Genomic DNA, 11,527 nt, shown 5'->3' with positions numbered 1-11,527 from the left:
TTTTGCCACATTTCAGGCTTCAAACATAAAGATATAAAACTGTATTTTTTTGTGAAGAATCAACAACAAGTGGGACACAATCATGAAGTGGAACGACATTTATTGGATATTTCAAACTTTTTTAACATATCAAAAACTGAAAAATTGGGCGTGCAAAATTATTCAGCCCCCTTAAGTTAATACTTTGTAGCGTCACCTTTTCTTCCACATGTTTGGTGTGTCTCCCAGGTGGCTTGTGGCAAACTTTAAACGACACTTTTTATGGATATCTTTAAGAAATGGCCTTCTTGCCACTCTTCCATAAAGGCCAGATTTGTGCAATATACGACTGATTGTTGTCCTATGGACAGAGTCTCCCACCTCAGCTGTAGATCTCTGCAGTTCATCCAGAGTGATCATGGGCCTCTTGGCTGCATCTCTGATCAGTCTTCTCCTTGTATGAGCTGAAAGTTTAGAGGGACGGCCAGGTCTTGGTAGATTTGCAGTGGTCTGATACTCCTTCCATTTCAATATTATCGCTTGCACAGTGCTCCTTGGGATGTTTAAAGCTTGGGAAATCTTTTTGTATCCAAATCCGGCTTTAAACTTCTTCACAACAGTATCTCGGACCTGCCTGGTGTGTTCCTTGTTCGTCATGATGCTCTCTGCGCTTTTAACGGACCTCTGAGACTATCACAGTGCAGGTGCATTTATACGGAGACTTGATTACACACAGGTGGATTGTTTTTATCATCATTAAGTCATTTAGGTCAACATTGAATCATTCAGAGATCCTCACTGAACTTCTGGAGAGAGTTTGCTGCACTGAAAGTAAAGGGGCTGAATAATTTTGCACGCCCAATTTTTCAGTTTTTGAATTGTTAAAAAAGTTTGAAATATCCAATAAATGTCTTTCCACTTCATGATTGTGTCCCACTTGTTGTTGATTCTTCACAAAAAAATACAGTTTTATATCTTTACGTTTGAAGCCTGAAATGTGGCAAAAGGTCGCAAAGTTCAAGGGGGCCGAATACTTTCGCAAGGCACTGTATATAAGTGTCTTATATCGGCTGAAAGCTTAAATGATTGTTAATCTAACTGCACTGTCCAAGTTACAGTAGCTATTACAGAGAAAACATGCCATGCTTTTGTTTGAGGACGGCGCCCCTCAACAAAATATTTTTCCACCAGCACAGGTTTTATACATTCACAAATAACGATTAAATATTCATTTACTCCTCTGATTTGTCATCCAAAGGGACCAAGCTATAACATAGTCATTATGTTAGGTAAACTCGATCTTTATATCCCAAAAAGTCAGTTTAGTTGGGGCCATCGATTTGAGTAATCCACTCGTTCAACATGCAGAGAAAGGAATCCGAAAATCTACCCCAAAACTTTGTTTCAACAAGTCTAAAACGTTTTGATTTGCTCCTCAGATACCCTAAAATGTAATCAAACTACAATATTTCTTATGGAAAGAAGTATGTTCAATAGGAAACCAATTTTAACAGGTGCGTAATGTCTTCATGGTGCATGCAAACACGAATTTCCAAGAATGTGTCCTTCTACTAAAACTGATATTTCTTATTCTTGTTTGAAGTTACAAGCCTTGAACATAGACTGCTGACACCCTGCGGAAGCCATAGGAATTACATCCAGGGAGCTCATTTTCATTATGACCCTTCTCTTAAATTTCTAAGAGGATGGTCTCTCAAAAACAAATCTGGTTGGTTTTTCTTTGGATTTTCTCCTACCATATCTATTGATTTATATTCTCCTACATTATTTTAACATTTCTACAAACTTCAAAGTGTTTTCTTTCCAATGGTACCAATAATATGCATATCCTGGCTTCAGGGCCTAAGCTACAGGCAGTTTACTTTGGGCAAGTCATTCAGACAGGAAGTGGAGAAAAAAGGGGCCTAGCCCTAAGAAGTTAAATATATTTTGTAATACTTGTACCCTTAAATTTGTATGAAAGAAACTTAGTTTGTTGAGAGGGGAATGTGTGAGGAAAAACGATGTATTTACCTGATTTGTTTAATATTAATAGTTAACAATTATATGCTTAAGTTAACAATAGTAAGACATTTCTGTTCTACTAATGCTGTGTTTCTGTAAAGGGATGTTTCCATTCTAGCTCCCTGCAGCAGGTTGAGATGTATGGCCAAGGACACATGGGGCGGCTTGGGACAGAGATAAACTTGAGGAGCAATAATGATCTGTATTGTTACAAAGTCATCTTCTGTCTCCGAGTAACTTGGCCACGCGGCACATAAGACAAAGAGCCTCTGAGAGTGACCACAGTTCTTCGGTCCATCCTGTTCTTTTCATAATCTTTCAACGGCACAGCTGTGGAGATATGAGGTGAACAGAGGTTGGCTTGAGCACTGTTTGCAATTCTATCAGCAGAAAGGAACCTTATCACTTGTTTGTGCACTATGACCCGATACACATAGCCTCAAGAAGAAAACAAGGTAGCTTATGATGCCCTGATCTGCCGGGGAGGGGTGGAACCAGCCTATATAAGACCCATGATTCCTCTGTAAGGTTGGGCTCTCAATGAATCACCTACAGGTGGTTCGTTGGCCAGCTCCATTATTGCAATTCTTAATTGATAATAAAGATTGATTGTTTGAAGAAATTACAATGTCTCTCTCACTTGATTCAAATTTTCCACGACAGTAACAGTAAGTTAACCCTGCCCTTTCATAATGGCTTGACTATTAAGCAGCGCTTTCCGACTCTGGGGAATTCAGAGCAGTCTCATACTATTGTGTTACGTGCTGACTTGTGAGGTGAGGACTTTTGGGGACTGTCATCTGTCAAACTACCTTTTTCAAACCACACACCGGCTTGTCTGCACTGGCGTCTCTCTCTCTCCATCTCTCATCTCTCTCTCTCTCTCTTGTCTCTGTTGTGAAGTAGCCTATAGCCCTCCTTTGTGCCCCAGTATTGCTGGGCTCAGCATGCTGCCTGTGTCCAGACTGCAGCCTCAGCACTGTGAAGGCAATAGAATGGAAGGATAGAAGAGAGTATAGAGTGATAGAAGAGGAGAGAGAGAGAGAGAGAGAGAGAGAGAGAGAGGGGGGGGGGATAGAGTTATAGAGGAGGAGAGGAGAGAGGCAATGCTCTGTTTTCAACATCCTCACCAATCCACCAAACCACGACTTTTAGCACTATAGAGGTGGAATCAGCTCAGCCAGTGGAGAAACAGAAGGTTATGTTTCAATATCCACACTGGCATACCACATACATTGCTTCATACCTAAATGGTATGCTATGGACATTTGAATGCATTGTCTGCCTAATGTTATGGTACAGCTTTGGTAAGTAGGTTGTTTTGTGAGGTTACTTTGTTTCAAACAGAAAATGAATTGGGACTTTCTTGGCCTACATTCCAATTTGAGCTGTGCTAACTGACTACTCCAGCTGCTCTCAATAGAACTCAGGTCACGTCTTTGAAGGGGAAGCCTACTTTTAACCGGCTACAAGGTTCATGTTGGGAGTCAAACACAAATTGGCCTGTATAATGAGGCCAGGGGGACCAATGTCATGTGATGAACACACAATGTCACAATGTCATATGATGAACACACAATGTCACAATGTCCTGTGATGAATGCCATTTCACAATAACGCAGTACTGTCAAGTACTGTCCATGTTAAAGGCATGATGAAGCATGAGATTACTGTATCCCCTTCTATCACACTATATGTTTGTTGGTGTAGGTATGCATGGTGTGTGCATCGTTGTGTGTCAGCGTGTGTGTGTCGGGGTCAGTGTGTGTGTCGGTGTCTGTGTCAGTATGCCGGTGTCAGTGTCGGTGTGTGTCATGCAGTAAGGCAAGGCTTAAGGCAGGAGATACATTGTGCAGTAACGTGGTGTGGATGGATGGATGTGTTTGAGAGGAGAGGAGTTCAGTCTCTGTGTGTAACAGGAGGAGTCCTGCTGGCCGTGTGGCCCTTGGTGTGACTAAAAACAGACACACAGCTGGTGCTCTAAGAGAGAGAGGGAGAGGGGGAGAGACAGAGACAGGAGGAAGAGAGGGAAAGGAGAGAGCGAGGAGAGAAAGGGAGAGGGGTAGAGTGAGAGAGAGAGAGAGAGAGAGAGAGAGAGAGAGAGAGAGAATACCAATGTGCTGGTGTTTCTTGTACTTCACTGCCAGTAAGAGCAGCAATAAACTGGGACAGCATCACCTGACCAGTGACCATGGGGATGGAACCCAGAACACAGGAACAGCTTACGTCATCAACATCACATCCATTTAACATTCTGTCCATTATGTCCTCTACATATAGCGACAACTGTTGAGCTAGTTAGTTACAATATTGTGTGGGTACTACAGTAAAACAAATTTGCAAATGAGAGTGTTTCCACCTAAATCTGTAATATTTTTTCCTCTTGCCCTCTCAACCCCTATCCATACCCCCTTACCCCCCTACACTTAGAAAGAAAGGGTTCCAAAAGGGTTCTTGGGCTATCCCCATAGGAGAACCCTTTTTGATTCCAGGGAGAACCCTTTTTGTTCCATGTAGAAGAGATCCTATCTGAAACCCAAAAAGGTTCTACCTGGAATCAAAAGGGTTCTACCCAGAACCAAAAGGGTTCTACCTGGAACCAAAAAGGGTTATTCAAATGGTTCTCCTATGTTGACAGCCAAAGAACCCTTTTAGGTTCTAGATGGCACCTTTTTTTCTGAGTGTGTACCCCTAACTAATTCTCATGGGGCCAAACTCAATCTGGTCATTTCCCTCCAATACTCATTCATCTCCTCTTCTCTTCTTCTATCCTTCTCTCTCTCACTCTCATTCTCTATATGGGATAAAGGCTATAGAATACAAGCCCTCTCTCTCAAGCATGATTGGTCAACTCCCCTTTCCCTTCTGCCCCCTCTCATTCTCTCTTGCCCTGCCTAAATACTTTTAACATAAAGAGAGAGAGAGAGAGAGGGAGGGAGGGAGGGAGGGAGGGAAGGAGGGAGGGAGGGGAGAGGGGAGAGGGGAGAGGGGGATGGGAGCAATGGGGGAGGGGAATTGTGTGTGCACTCTGTTGTCACTGGCAGAGAGAGAGAGAGAGAGAGAGAGAGAGAGAGAGAGAGAGCGAGAGAGAGAGAGAGAGAGAGAGAGAGAGAGAGAAAGAAAGAGTGAGAGCGAGAGCGAGGGCGAGAGCGAGAGCGAGAGAGAGAGAGAGAGTTGAGTTGTGGAAAAAAAGCCTAGCAGTGAACACACACTCTGCTCTCTGCTCTCTGCTCCACAGGATTATCTAACTGCTGATTAAGATCTGCTAGAAAGAGTACATGCTGGCATGAATAGGTAAGAACAGCTTCTCTCTCCTCTGTCTCAGTGTGTTGTAGTGTCGTGGCTGCACTGTGTTGTGTTTATACTGTAGTGTGGTAGGTGGCGGCTGCTGTCTGTGTGTTTGACTTGGCCCTATCTCTAGAGTTGTAAATGAGTGAAGTGAAGGAAGTGTTGACTTGTCTTTGGCCACTGGCCACTATGTACATCCCCCAACCTCAACACCTCCTGATCTTCTGTCTATCTGTCCGTCTGCTTAGACCCTGTGTGTTTCTCTGCCCTCTCTCTTACCTCTCTATATCTCTTTCTATAATTCTTTGTCATTGCCTGCACTGTTTATAGATTTGAATACTATTTATAGAACCGTGCAAAGCAATTGTCTGCTTTTAGAAATTAGTCTATGTGTGGGGAAAAAAGCAAATTTAGAGATGTGTGTGCCAGGAGAAGTGAAATCAGTTAAACCCACTTAAGGAATAACTCTTGTGTAGCCTGTAGGTTAGGGATAGTTGTGCCATATTGTGGTTATTGCATAATATTAACTTCCATATGATTGGATGGTAATTGTTTTACTGTTGTGCGTAGAGTTTCATGCTCTTCATTGGATTCATGAAACATGCTGAAATCCACATTTGTACAGATTTTGGATATTCATGGAATGTTGTATTTTTAAGTTGTTAAAAAAATTGGTTTAGCATGACTGTAATATAAAATTGGGTATGTTAATTCTGACTGTCAACAGACATTTTTCTATATTTAGCCTAGTATCTTCTAGCTGCTTTGAAATAGTCTGTGGAATGTGTGAATTAGGTTTTGAGATCCAAGTCCTTCAAATATGTGCAATGTTTGAGACCTGACATAGGGTGTTTGGCGTGATTATGTACAGGGCCTTCAGAATGTATTCACACTTTTTCACATTTTGTTGTGTTACAAAGTGGGATTGAATTGTCATTTTTTCCCCCGATATCCACACAAAATTACTCTGAATGTAAAAGTGGAAGAAACATTTATTTTAAAAAATTATGAAAAATAAACCATTAATATATCTTGATTAGAAGGCTATTCACCCCCGGAGACAATACATGTTCAAAAACACCTTTGGCAATTGATTACAGATGTGAGTAATTTTGGGTAAGTCTTTGAGAGTTTTGCACCCTGGATTGTACAATATTTTCCCATTATTCTTTTTAAAATTCTTCAAACTCTGTCAAGTTGGTTGTTGATCATAGAGTACCATAGTATGAGTCAAAATACCCGTAAAACCTTGTGGTCAAACAAGGAAATGGTTCCAATCGTTTTTCCACCATTCATTTTTCCCATAGGGGATTATAGAAACACTTAAAATAAGGGCAGTGTTTCGTGCAGGCTTACCATGGCGTGACGTTTTGATAACAGTGTAAATCTCTCTAGGACAAGATTACTTTTATCAAGATGTTTGCCTGTATTTACCCCCCTGCAAAATGGAACGATAATTAGTTGCTAACGTGGCTGTCATAAAGAACTACAAATGCCATGATGATCTGGACAAGAGTGCCGAATCGAGACAACGGTAAGAACCTCTGGGTTAACTATCTAATGTTAGCTAAATGTAGTAATTCATAAATTGGCAATTCTGTGAACTGTCCTTGTGCAAGTTTTAAATTGACACAATACCTGTTAGTAAAGGTGTCAGCTAGAGATGGCTTGCAGGGATTTGTAGTCTTGCATGATGTCTACTTTGATGCCAATTAGCATTTTATAATCTGAGAGTAAATAGAGCCTAATATATTGATAAAAGTCACCTTGTCCGAGAGAGATTTACATGGTAATCAAAATGTCACACCAGGTTAAACCTACAAGAAACACAGCCCTTATTATAAGTGTTTCTAAAATTCCCTATGGGAAAAAATGAATGGTGGAAAAACGATTGGAACCATTTCCCTGTTTGACCACTAGGTGTTATGGGTGTTATGGCACATCCAGTGAGGGGCTCTATTGCTAGACAGCCTTGCCCTAGATATTCATGCCGATTTAAGTCAAAACTGTAACTAGGCCACTCAGGAACATTCAATGTTGTCTTGGTAAGCAGCTCCACTGTAGATTTGGCCTTGTGTTTTAGGTCACAACCATTCAACACTGTAACTGTTATAAAATCACCAATGTCCTCATGGTGAAATCCCTGAGCAGTTTCCTTCCTCTCCGGCAACTGAGTTAGGAAGGATGCCTGCATCTTTGTAGTGACTGGGTGTATTGATTGATCCTCCACAGCCTAATTAATAACTGCACCATCCTCAAAGGGTTATTCAGCGACTGCTTTTCGAATTCTTACACATCTACCAATAAGTGTTCTTCTTTGTGAGGCATTGAAAAATCTCCCTGGTCTTTGTGGTTGAATCTGTGCTTGAAGTTAACGACTCAATTGAGGGACCTTACTTTGAGTGTGTGGGGTACAGAGATGTGTAGTCGTCCAAAAATCATGTTAACCACTATTAATGAACACAGAATGAGTCCATACAACTTATTATGTGATTTGTTAAGCACATTTTTACCCCTGAACTTATTTAGGCTTGCCATAGCAACTGGGTTGAATACTTATTGACTAAAGACATTTCAGCTTTTTTATTTTTGATTCATTTCCAAAAATAATTACAAACAAAATTCCTCTTTGACATTATAGGGTTTTGTGTGTAGATTAGTGACACAAAACCTACATTTAATCCATTTTAAATTTAGGCTGTAACACAGCAAAAAGTGTCAAAAGTAAAGTGGTGTGAATACTTTCTGAAGGCATTGTATTATCTGTTTAATTCTCTGTGACCTGATATTGTCCTGGGGCTGTTAGAGAAGCTAAAGTCATATTGAAACAATAAAGATATAAATAACAGGATTAAAATACAATTCTTCTGGATACATTACTTCCCTTTTTTAAAGGTAAAAAAAAAGGTAAAAAAAAAAAAAAGAGCAACAAATTAAAATGTCTGTCTTCAAATGTTTTATGTGTTTTATACATTTGGGGGATTGTATTTTTGAGTACTCTTAGAACATAGCAGCATTGTGAGTTGTCTTTCATTTTGTATCAAAAGTATATCCAAAATCTGTGAAACAAGTCAGTTAAAATCGAACATGTGCTGTCAGTCAAACGTTGTTGTAGGAACCGTTGTTTCTCCTCATCATTTGGACTAATTCTACTGCCATAAATGTGTTTAGGCTCATTAGAAATGCAATCTTTACAGCCCTAGCTAACCTACAGAGCAACAGAGCAGTTTTGTGCATCTCAGCCTCAACTGGTCTCAGCTAATGCACAGAGAGGAGTGGTATTCTGGGTCTTTCTGTGAGGCAGTCAGATTAAGAAATCCCTCTTTAAAGCTATGGCCACAGCCTCACAATCAGCTTAATGCTCTGTTTCCCTTCCTGCCTGTCTCTGTCTAATGAATACCTTGTGTGTGTGTGTGTGTGTGTGTGTGTGTGTGTGTGTGTGTGTGTGTGTGTGTGTGTGTGTGTGTGTGTGTGTGTGTGTGTGTGTGTGTGTGTGCATGCATGCGTGCGTGTGTGTGCCTCAATTTGGGAGACAGCCTGTGGGAGTGTGCACGTGTGTGTTTGGGTTTTTCTTCGACTTGTAGGCTGCTAGTTTTGTCTTTTGCTTGTGAAGGAATTTTTCAACTTATGTTGTGTGTTTAGCTTTTTAATTGGTCTCGTGCTTGCTCGCGTACATTTGTGCATGTGTGTGCATGTTCGTACAGAGACATTGTGCAGCTGTAACTGGTCTGTAGCTGTCTCTCCTCTCCTTCTCCAGGGCTGGGTGTAGTAGTGTCAGTACCAGCAGCCAACCCCAGTGATGGACTACAGGCGGACAGACGCTAACCTCGACCTGGCTCCTGCAATTCTCTCACAGTCCCACTCTCCTCCTAACTGAGACCAGCTCCACAGAATGCTGAGTCCTATTGTCCCCTATAGTAAGTACCCTACACTTATCACCTATATTGTAGTAAGTACACTGCTTTTCGTGATACATATCAGTAGTAAGTACACTACATTGCCACCTGAGCAGATTTTGAATTCTCAGGTGTTCTCAAACAATCTAAGGGTATGGTTTTCACTCTGTACAGTAATTGTAAACAGAAGAGGAAGCTAGTTATGAAAGGGTTTGAGTTTGTTGGCTCCAGCAGCTGCCTGTACCTTCTAGTGCACTCTGAATGCACTCAGTGTTACTTTCCTGGCCACGGTCGAACATTGGCCCTGTCTTAACGTTCCATCACAATGAGGAAAATAAGGAAAGGAAAGAGGAAGAGAGAGAAGAGGTTACAGTGGGGATGGCTTGAGCAGCAGAAACCCTGTGGTTCTGACAGTGTCATTTCACAAACCTCAGTCAGTCCTCCTCTGGTTCGGAGTTTAGGCTACCACAGTGGTCACTGCTGCCTCCCCCTCTCCCTCTCTCTTCCCCTTCCCTCTCTTTCCCTTTAACGCTGACTTGATGACTGACGTGTCCATTTGGCAGGAGGTTAGGAAAGTGCAGCTCAGTTTCCACCTCATTTTGTGGGCAGTGGGCGCATAACTTGTCTTCTCTCGAGAGCCAGGTCTGCCTACGGCGGCCTCTCTCAATAGCAAAGCTATGCTCACTGAATATGTACATAGTCAAAGCTTTCCTTAATCTCTCCCTCTCTCCCTCTCTGTTTCTCTCTCTCTCTCTCTCTCTCTCTCTCTCTCTGTTTCTCTCTCTCTCTCTCTCTCTCTCTCTCTCTCTCTCTCTCTCTCCCTCTGCCTCTGTTCTCTCACTCTCTGTTTCCCTTCCCCTTTACATCTCTGCCTCTCAGTTCAATTCAAATGGCTTTATTGGCATGGGAAACATATGTTTCCCTTGCCAAAGCAAGAGAAATAGATAAACAATAGTAAAATAAACAATAAAAAATGAACAGATAACATTACACTCATAAAAGTGTCAAAGGAATAGAGGCGTTTCAAATGTCATATTATGGCCATGTACAGTGTTATAACGATGTGCAAATAGTCTCTCTCTCTTTCTCTTCCTCCCTGCCTCTCCTCCTCTCTACCGCTATCCCTCTCTACTCTTCCGCCTCTCTGACTCTCTGTCTCTGCTCCTCTCTACCGCTCGCCCTCTCTCTCTCCCTCTCTACTCTTCCGCCTCTCTTCCTCTCTGCCTCTCCTCCTCTCTACTGCTCTCCCTCTCTCTCTCCCTGTCTACTCTTCCGCCTCTCTGCCTCTCTGCCTCTCCTCCTCTCTACCGCTCTCCCTCGCTCTCTCCCTCTCTACTCTTCCGCCTCTCTGCCTCTCTGTCTCTCCACAAAAGCATTGTTTGGCTGCCAGCATGGGGCCGCTGCTTCTCTCTGCATTTCAAGAGCTCCTTTTCTCCCTGCTCTTTAACTCGACTCAAAGGAGCTTTATTGGCATGACAGTTACAAGAAAAGAGGTCGAAATCGAACAAAATGGCCAATTTAAAAAGTATTACTTCATAATAGCTTGGAATAAATCCTTTTTCTAGCAATCTGGAGTATGTTGAGGAGTGGTAGTATTTATTGTGGTGTTTGTGGGAGTGTGCTGATTGGAATTTAACCTGGACAAACTTTGCAATTAGAGAAACTAAAGTATTTGTTGTGAAATTCAGTTTCTTGTTCTTTCTTTAAATGTAATTGTCTGCTAGCTATTTAACAGGATGTGACTGGCAGAAAGGGTGTTGTATGTGGAGGATGAGGGCAGCAGTAGATATCTCAGATAGGGGGGAGTGAGGCATAAAAGGTTTTTATAAATAAGCATCAACCAGTTGGTCTTGCGCTGGGTATACAGAGATGACCAGTTTACAGAGTGCAGTGATGTGTCCTATAAGGAAAACTGGTGGCAAATCTGATGGCCGAATGGTAAAGAACGTCTAGCCACTCAAGAGGCACCCTTACCTGCCGATCTATATATTACGTCTCTGAAATCTAGCATGGGTAGGATGGTCATCTGAATCAAGGTTAGTTTGGCAGTTGGGGTGAAAGAGGAGTGATTAAGATAGAGGAAGTCTAGATTTAACTTAGCCTGCAGCTTGGATAAGTGCTGAGAGAAGGTCAGTGTACCATCTAGCCATACTCCCAGGTACTTGTATGAGGTGACTACCTCAAGCTCTAAACCCTCAGAGATCGTAATCACACCAGTGGGGAGAGGGGCATTTTTCTTACCGAACCACATGACTTTTGTTTTGGAGGTGTTCAGAACAGTGTTAAGGGCAGAGAAAGCTTGTTGAACACTAAGAATACACTAAATCTTGGGAGGGACC

At 42.0% G+C, this 11,527-nt stretch overlaps 1 protein-coding gene across 1 annotated transcript in view; it reads left to right on the top strand.

Moving 5' to 3' along the window:
- Positions 1 to 5,145: 5,145 nt before the first annotated feature.
- The window catches only part of LOC110491928 (fidgetin like 2), a 31,128-nt gene continuing 24,746 nt past the window's right edge, over positions 5,146 to 11,527 (top strand). Inside the window, exons 1-2 of the mRNA XM_021565801.3 lie at positions 5,146 to 5,298; positions 9,050 to 9,209. Of these exons, the coding sequence (XP_021421476.1) occupies positions 9,185 to 9,209 (25 nt within the window). The 5' untranslated portion in view covers positions 5,146 to 5,298; positions 9,050 to 9,184. The remainder of the gene's footprint in view (positions 5,299 to 9,049; positions 9,210 to 11,527) is intronic.

The sequence above is a fragment of the Oncorhynchus mykiss genome, chromosome 16 (genome assembly GCF_057628025.1).
Source record: "Oncorhynchus mykiss isolate SJ-2025 chromosome 16, ASM5762802v1, whole genome shotgun sequence".
Lineage (NCBI taxonomy): Eukaryota > Metazoa > Chordata > Actinopteri > Salmoniformes > Salmonidae > Oncorhynchus > Oncorhynchus mykiss.
Note: the sequence above shows the minus strand (reverse complement) of the source record. Positions and strands in the feature narration are given on the sequence as shown.